Source organism: Pogona vitticeps, chromosome 4, assembly GCF_051106095.1.
Source record: "Pogona vitticeps strain Pit_001003342236 chromosome 4, PviZW2.1, whole genome shotgun sequence".
In the NCBI taxonomy this organism is placed as follows: domain Eukaryota; kingdom Metazoa; phylum Chordata; class Lepidosauria; order Squamata; family Agamidae; genus Pogona; species Pogona vitticeps.
The window spans coordinates 96,197,535-96,206,007 of NC_135786.1; the positions used below are offsets into that span (position 1 = coordinate 96,197,535).

Sequence of the window (8,473 nt, forward strand, 5' to 3'; positions counted from 1 at the left end):
TGATGGAACTATTAAGATTGCTGGTCTCAAGACTGGGACTTGGATCAGGCGCCTTCCTGGGGGTTGCTCCTAAACTATAGTTCTCTGAAGTACATAGCAAGAAAATGGCAGTCATCTTTTTCAGTGGATTTCCTGGAAATAGTTTAGGCACTGTAATGACGGACAAGTTGTAAAAGCTAAATAAGTGTAAAGGCTAAAGAAATCACTGTCTAAAAGTAGTGGTAATTTCTTGTCAAAATATTGAGCTCTCCTTGATGTTGGTAACAACAGTTACCAACTTGATTCCTGATTGAATATAATCCCGATGAAGATAGCAAGGTGGCTAAATCTGCCTTGCTGTCTCTGCCCTCTAGTGGAGCTACCGTTGAAATATAGGGATCTGGAGCTTTTCTCACACAGAATTAGGATTTTCTTGGTAGTGGTTTCAGGTGTGTATCCAAAGGAGTGTACCTGTGAGTAGCCACCCCAATGTGCACTTTTCAGTAGTAAACCTAGACATGTTACAGAAAAGTTAAAAATATATTCTGAAAATGGACTGAATGGACTGCCATGTTTTTCTGGCAGCTAACATCTGATCACTGTACAGATGCACCTCTTGATAAACTCTGGGATGTATCTTGGGAATAGCTTGTGGTGTGGATGGCATTTACAGCAATCAAGTGACCAGGCAAGCTGGATACTGCAATCCATCCATCAACAGTGCTGATAATAATTAATTCCAGTATACTAGCAAGACTGATGTGGTTCTCTCGGAGGAAGTAGGGTAACAATTGTAGCACAGACTTTCAGTGATAGCACCAAGCTACTGTAGTATATCTTGTACAATTTCTTTAGAGATGATTGTTGCTGATGAGGCAATTACCTTCAAGCACTTACGTTATCTGGATAAAATGGATTCTTCGCCAACCCTGGAAAGCCATCTCTCCTGCTGTGACATATCTCTCACATTCCCTTTCTGTGAAAACGACCAATTACTTGGAGCTTCTGCCTGATGACCCTCTTGAGCATCAAATGGCATTACCTCCACCTGGCTTCACACTGACATCTCCCCTCTTACTGTCATCAGCTCTGTGACACTTCTTTAAATCTAGGGGGAAGCAGATGACGGGGATTATGCTTTAACCTTGCAAAGTACTTGGGGCCTTTTCTTGCTTTTTTTGAAAATACAAGACATCCACTTTGTTCTGATTTATGTCTTGCAACCTACCGTAGTTCATCACATTGCTTTTAAAACCGCAAGAAGCAGCCCAGTGAACTACTGTGGTATGTTTGGGGGCACTTAGTTTCCTATCATGCTATGTCTTGATATTCTGACAGGTGAATTGTGTTTCATTCTCTAATGACCGGCGTCCCTAATGATTGTCATAATCTCTGCCAGGATACATCTTCTTTTCAGCTGGAGCTCACATATACAAGAAGTGAGGCAATGTTTCCATCCCTCTTCCTCATTCCCTGAAGCACTCAGTTCGGAATGCTTAATCTATATTTATGTCCAGTTTAAACCAGGCGCTAGAGAAATGGCCCATTTCCTGACATCACATGTGCCGTGGTCACAGGAGAGGCCTCCAAACAAGATCAGTTAAGCCTTATAACCCCTTGAGGCCATTAAGGAAAACAGGGATTGGGTTACTGATGATGTTTAATGCCAGAAGGGCTAGAGGTCTCTAATGAGGTTGATGTTGGACACTTGGCTAATGTAAAATATAATGGCCATCATGAGGCATGTTGGTGGAAGCTGAAAAACTTGCCATCTGTTCCTCTAATTTATCAATTGACCAGAAAGGTTTTAATACCGGTACAGGCCTGCAGCTGGACTAAGGTTTCTGGTGGTGATCCGAGGTGGAGTGGTGGTGGTGATGATGGAATAACTCACATAGGTTGGTCACAAGAGAAGCCGTAGTCGTGCACACTCCCCTGCTTCATTAGCACCTCCTTTTTGTTAGGCATGGGATGTATTACGTGCAACTAGCTGGAGCCAAAAATACAGGTTGGACATGCAACTTTAACTGAACTGAAGAGAAAAGAAAAACAGAAATTTGATTGACCTCTGTAAACTTTTCTTTTAGTACGCAATATCACAAGCAAATACAGATTATAACAGGGGATTTTTTCTTCATCATGTACTGCATTATGGAATGACACTTTTAAATGTTCTGGCTTCCCTCCTTTTGAAAATGCAATTTCTTCCCTATCCTTTATTATTTGTATGTTCTTATTGTTGTTTCTTGACCCTCCATAATCTTCTACCCGTAGCTTAAAATACAAAACAGTAAAAAAAAAAAAAAAAAAAAAAATCAGCATCTCATTGTACAAGTATATATATTTAAAACAAATCAATAAAAAATACAACTGCAGACACCTATATTACTTCAGAATAAAATGGTTAACATTTTATTTCTAAAAGATTTGATGTGTTCTTAAGCTAGGAAGATAATCCCGAGGTCAGTAAATATTCCGCCCCATTGTGAGCTTCTTAGGAGCAATATTGCCAAGTTTTTGTATGGTGCAGTTCTCCTTTCCTCCATTCTGAAATCTGATGCCCCCTGTCATGTAAATGGCTGAAGCTTTTGAATACCAGGTGGCAGATCCTCTGGCATGTAAAGCAGCGTTTGGGGGCTACTGCGTGTTGTTTCTAACATAAATCTTGGTTAATGTTCAGTCCCTCTTATTTCCATCCTGACCCATTCTGTGTGCACTCTTGCACTTGACAGGTTGCTAGGATACTCGAAGTCTCCGAAGAGAGGAGGAGGATCATGGGAGTAAAGTCAGGCCTGGAACTTATTACCCTGCCATATGGACACCAACTGCGCCTTGACATAATTGAAAGGTAAATGTTGTTATAGCGGCCTTACCTTGCGTGCTTCACTTGAAGTATCAAGACTTGCCGTGGAAAGTCTTTGGGATTTGTTTTTGTTTTTCATACAGAAATATTCCCGGCAATTCCACCTTTCCTCTTGCTATTTCTGTTAATAGAGTGTATGGGCTAGAGATTAATAGATTACCCAGCCCTGGCTATTGTAGCTATTAAAAGACTGAGTATAAATAGGAAGTACTGTAATTTTATGTAGCTGCTGAACCACAGGGCTGCTTTTTGAAAAAAAAGACTGAAGAAATGAATCTTTTGGACATGGTCTCTTTTAAAGCCACAGAAAGCCGAGGTTCAGCCTGTCACCTGCATTTTTTGAAAAAAGGAGATTGACACCCGTGGACAAACTTGGGATAGTTACTGACTGTCAAAGTAGACAATACGGGGCTGGGCAAGCAAAGAATGGGAGCTGGCACCCACCCATGTCTCTGCTCTCAATTGCACAGCGCATACCTTAGAATGCAATGCTGACCAATTAGCTCCAACAGGACCAGCTGGAAGGCCCCATCATGCCATCGGGCAGCGACTCAGCTTCCTGCATAAAAATGAAATTTCAGGGTCATATGTCCAGTTGCAGGATTTCATCCCGAGTTAACGTTAGTATCCTCAAACGTAACTGGTTTGTGGACATGGGACGGAATATGAAAGTGTAACAAAAGAAAGTACAAAGGTAGTGAAGGAGGAAGGGCCAGAAGTTGAAGATGTTACTTTGAGGGGATGTCAGCTCCCAGTCAGCATGTCCTTTGGTCATGCTTACGGAGAGCTACAGGGAGTTGTAATTTCTCTTTAAGTGCCAGGTTTTTTTTCACACTGTTGATGATGACACCAAACTGATTTTTCCACAACATCCCCTGTGCCTTGTCTGCTATTACATTACATTCACCTATAATTTTCTTCTTAATTATTTGGGCAAAAACTATTTTGGGGGAGGATTTTAGGATTTTCCCTCTCATTTTAGGAAGCTGTTTTATATATTTACACCATAAAAAAAGAAAAAGGAACTAAAAAGGAATGAGCACACTAAGAGATCAGGAAAAAAATCACCCCACAAGTTATGTTAATTGGGAATGGGTCGATAGAAGAGTTGAGTAACCATAACGGTGTAACAATAAGTTCCCAATCTACTGCTTCATGGGTCATTTCTACAGATAACTCCAGGAATCTTAGAGCAAAGTGTCTCTTCAGGGGTACTGAAAGCCTCTTTTTCAGCTCACAAAGTAATCATAAAGGTCTGCATTGAAAACTCCTAGGACTCCACCTGACCCACCACACACATTGCATGCAGCAATTGTGAGTGTTTCAGCCAGTCGTGTGGTTGTCATGGTTTCCTGCTCTGCACTGGAGAAAAACCTGTGGCGTGGAACAATCTGACTGCTAACCGCTTGCCCTTCTCTTGCCAAGCAACGAAATGACCCACTCTTGGCCTGGCCTATTGTGACCGTCCTCTTCAAACATCCTTGCCAGTCCTGGTGCCTCGGCTGCCAGCAGGAAGGCTGGCGGCTTCTTTCCTCCCAGGCCCTTTCCAGCTGAGCTGAAATGCTTTTGTTAACTTGCCATTCTTGGACATCTGCATTAGCTGCCTTTCCTTCGGTTTTCTTGGTCCTAGAGGATAATTCTTCAGGGGTGGCCAGCAGCAATCCGGGGACTGTCAAAGTAATTGTCAGGCATCCATATTATGGGCTCTGTATGTTCCTCACTTTCAGCCAGAGCTTGTTTAAATTGCTCCTCCTTCCTCAACTGAGAGGAAAGCTGGTCAGCCTGAGGGCTGCTTATTTCTCCTAGTGGAACAACAAATCCTGCCTTTTCATGATCTGAAGCTACCTGTATAAATGTGGAGCCTTCCTCATTCACAGAGGTCTGTTGCACATTGTACTGTGGGACACAGTTGTGGTGGTGGGGATACCATAGCATTTTGACATGATTTCTTGTGTAGCCTGTTAGATAGTAATTCATCTCTTTTGATTCAGTAAAATGTAGCTGTTAATTGGGCAGTATAGGCAGGTAGGTAGGATCTGGATTTAATCATACCCAGACATACCTGTTAGCGTGGATGTTTGCATGCACATGCATGCATGTGCCTATATCTGTACAGTATATGCATACAGTACGTATGTATGTACACAATGTGTATCATCTAAAAATAGAGAACACTGTTTCCCAAAGCTGTATGTAAAGAAATGCTAATATAATCAATCTCTATTAATTAAAAAAACAACCTCAAACCATTCACTTCCTCAGTCAGCAGTTTTCAAAGAGGCAGCTGCATTCACCCATTTGAACAAGTACAGCAAAACCATGATAAAACCAAATGAAACCCCAAGTCCAGTGGCACCTTTGAGACAAGTGTATTTATTTAAGTGTAAGCTTTTGTAACTTGCAGTCCATTTTCCCCTGAGGAAGTTCATTCTGTTTCATGAAAGCTCACACTGAAACAAATCTGCTGCTTTTAAAAAGTTGCTACAGCACTAGTTCTGTTTTGTTATGGTTTTGTTACACTTCAGTAATCAAGTGAAAGTGCTAAATTGCTCTCTCTGGGTGGGGGTGGGGTGGGTGGGTGGTTATTTGATAATGTGTTTGTATGTCCACTCAACATTCTTGCACTTAGCCTGGCAAGGGCATATCTTTTCTGCAGAATATTGTATTTTTCCATGTATAAGATGCCCCCCCACTTTTCTAATCCAAAATTAAGAAATCTAAGTGGGGCTTAGTAAATGTAGGGGGGAAAGGATAAAAGCCCTGCAGGATCACTATGATCCCTGCTTTTCCGCTCCACTTGTTTTTGTTCTCTCCTCAGCTTACTTCCGTGTATAAAACGACCCTCAATTTTTAGTGTGGACTGCAGCCTCTCATGGCTCTCTTGACAATGGGCACTGATCATCCCTGGTTTGTTTCCCTGTTTAGGCACAATACGATGGCAATAGGAATAGCTGTGGATATCCTTGGCTGCACAGGAAACTTAGAAGAGCGTGTTGCAACCTTGAACAGGATCATCCAGGTTGCAGTTGAACTTAAGGACTCCATGGGTGATCTGTATGCCTTCTCAGCTATAATGAAAGCTCTGGAAATGCCTCAGGTAAAATGACGTCCCTATATACGAGGGCATGCTGGATGATTAGTGTTATCATCATATACATATGCCATTGCTTTTGGTTTAGATTAAACTTCCACCATACCTTACAGTGAGCATACAGCTTAATAATGTAAAAGCAGTATTGACCACCATAAAGCAAAACACTTTTGTGTATTTTGTACTGTATTGCTGCCACGGTAGAGTTGCTTGAGAGACTTGGAAAACAACTAGTTCATCTGCAGTGAAATGGACATAAAACATCGAATCAGGTGAGCATTCTGGAGAATGTGTTCCACAAGTGGGATGTCATAATTGAGAAGGCCCTTTCCCCAAAGAGAATGACGGTGAACATGACATTGCTGGGTCAAGAAGAACGGAGTACTGTGAGGGCAGAGATGGTCCGGTGCATGACTGGCTTAATCGCAAAACATAAGCCATTGCTTGGATGCGCCACATCGAAAGGAGTGGTGGGCTGCCCAGTCTAGCCAGTCTAAGAAATAAAAAAACCTTGTTGATCACTTCACATGTAGGTGGTATTCTCTCAGAAGCTGCATCTTTCTTTGTCATGGGGAAATATCACATGAGAGCTGCTGTTTTTCCCCCATAGATCACAAGGTTGGAGCAAACATGGACTACTCTGAGGCACTGCTACACCCAGACAGCTATTATGTACGAGAAGCAACTGAAACCATTCAGCAAAGCCTTGCACGAAGGACGAGGTGAGTGGGCCTGCCATTGCAGGCAGCTGTGTCAAATTTGTCATCCTCATTGAGGAAACCTCATTAAGCCCTGAGGTCACATCTGTCATTTCATTAATGGAGAGTGAGGAAGCAAGTCGAGCCCTATCAGTTAGAATAATGGGCAGAATCCATTAGCAATAACCACATCCTGCTTTTCTCATGGTTCATTTTCATTCCCCAGTGGGGAAAAATGCAGAAGGGGCAATATTTTTAATTCCCTTTCACTGTTCATCAAAGCACATTGCAGTGGAGAATATGAACACTTATAATGGCTTATGCACATGAAGAAAGAGCTACAGGGGGACTGTTGGTTCCCCCCCCCCCCCGTTTCTGGATATAGTGAATCGTTCCCATTGAATGATCCTCCCAGTTTCCCCATTCTTAGAACTGGACAAAACAGTTTCTGTCTAGAAGAGACCTAGGTCCCTGTTCTCTTTTTTCCACTGGCCAAAAGAATAAAAGCTAAGGAGTGGAGAATCTTTGCTCATTCTCTTGCCATTAAGTCGGGCTGGTTGGGACAGGAGAGAATTGTAGGCCAAAACATCTGGAAGGCCAAAGATGGCCCATTCCTGACATAAGGCATGCTTATGGAAAAGAGGAAGAATCACAGCAGGCACTGTCCACACCTCCTGGTGTGCTGGCAGAAGAGGCAGCAGTATTATAGTACTCTTATTGTCAAGCACAGCATCTTTGGGCTTGTGTATCAGGAAAACGAGAAACTTGTTTCACTGGAACAATCTGGTTTCCGTTTCTAAATGTGTTTATGATCAAACGTAACGCCTTCCACCCCTTTCTTCGCAGAAACCATGTGTGTTCCACAAAACATTGTCACGGTGCCCTTGCTGATGCCACTAGTTACTCTGCTGGAACGTCAGGCCGTGGTTTTTGATGGGATGGACATGTGGGAGAACACTGACCAAAGCTGTGAAATCATGCTAAAACACTTGGCAACAGCTCGTTTGATAGCGCAAAATGCCGACACCTACAGCACGAATGCAGAAAGGATACTCGCAGGTAAGAAGGAAGAGTCTGGATCACGGGCACTCCTGTAAGACTATTCTGTTCTATAAAACGGGTGCAGATCTTGGCCATAAATAGTAAACCCTAGTCCTAGAATGTAGGGCTGCTTCTCTGCTCTCCCCCTTCCCCTTTAGGCCTCGCTGTGTACATTGGTGGTAGGGAATGGATATACATCAGATGCAGTTCTGCCTGCTACGTATGCGAGAAGCTTCGTTTATGCCTCTTTTCCCTGACAAACCTCTGAACAGGAACTAGACAGTCAATGATACATATTAAAGAGGGTGTCTGCTCTTCCTAGGTACTTGTGATGATTCATTTCTTGTGAAGTACCACAGTCAGGGCCATCTGCTATACCAAGTCATAGTACAGCAGGGCATCATATGGCTCTGACTAGCACTGTGCTTTGAAAGCAATGCGGTTCAGTTTTCAACAATAATCACAGACAAGGCACTGTCCAGATTTTGCTTTTCTTATTTAAAATATTAATAAAATTGTTAACGGCTGCAAAACATAATGCTGCCTCAACCTTGGAGAAGTGACTTGGAGCGACAAAGATGTCTCTTGTGACATCCATAGCACTGCCAGGCCTGCTGCAGCCTGTGATTTTGGGTGTGTGTGTGTGTGTCATTGCCTCACATCCCCTTGGGAGGTGGCAGGCAGTGCTCTCCCTACCACACTCAAGAGTGCTGGTTTCATGGTGGGCCCTTGCTGCAGCCAAAACCTCCTGGCAGGAATCCATACAAGTGCTGCTAGTGCAATTTCCTCATTAACTTGGAG

At 42.9% G+C, this 8,473-nt stretch overlaps 1 protein-coding gene across 9 annotated transcripts in view; it reads left to right on the forward strand.

Moving 5' to 3' along the window:
• Window positions 1–8,473, forward strand: part of BCAR3 (BCAR3 adaptor protein, NSP family member) — a 193,659-nt gene that overhangs the window by 179,624 nt on the left and 5,562 nt on the right. For 8 of the 9 annotated variants that reach the window (XM_078391780.1, XM_078391779.1, XM_078391781.1 and 5 more), the window contains 4 exons: window positions 2,712–2,827; window positions 5,768–5,939; window positions 6,544–6,655; window positions 7,478–7,690. In XM_078391780.1, the coding sequence (XP_078247906.1) occupies window positions 2,712–2,827; window positions 5,768–5,939; window positions 6,544–6,655; window positions 7,478–7,690 (613 nt within the window). Of the gene's footprint in view, window positions 1–2,711; window positions 2,832–5,767; window positions 5,940–6,543; window positions 6,656–7,477; window positions 7,691–8,473 lie in introns of those variants that run through there. The other variant, XM_078391782.1, reaches the window with a different exon arrangement.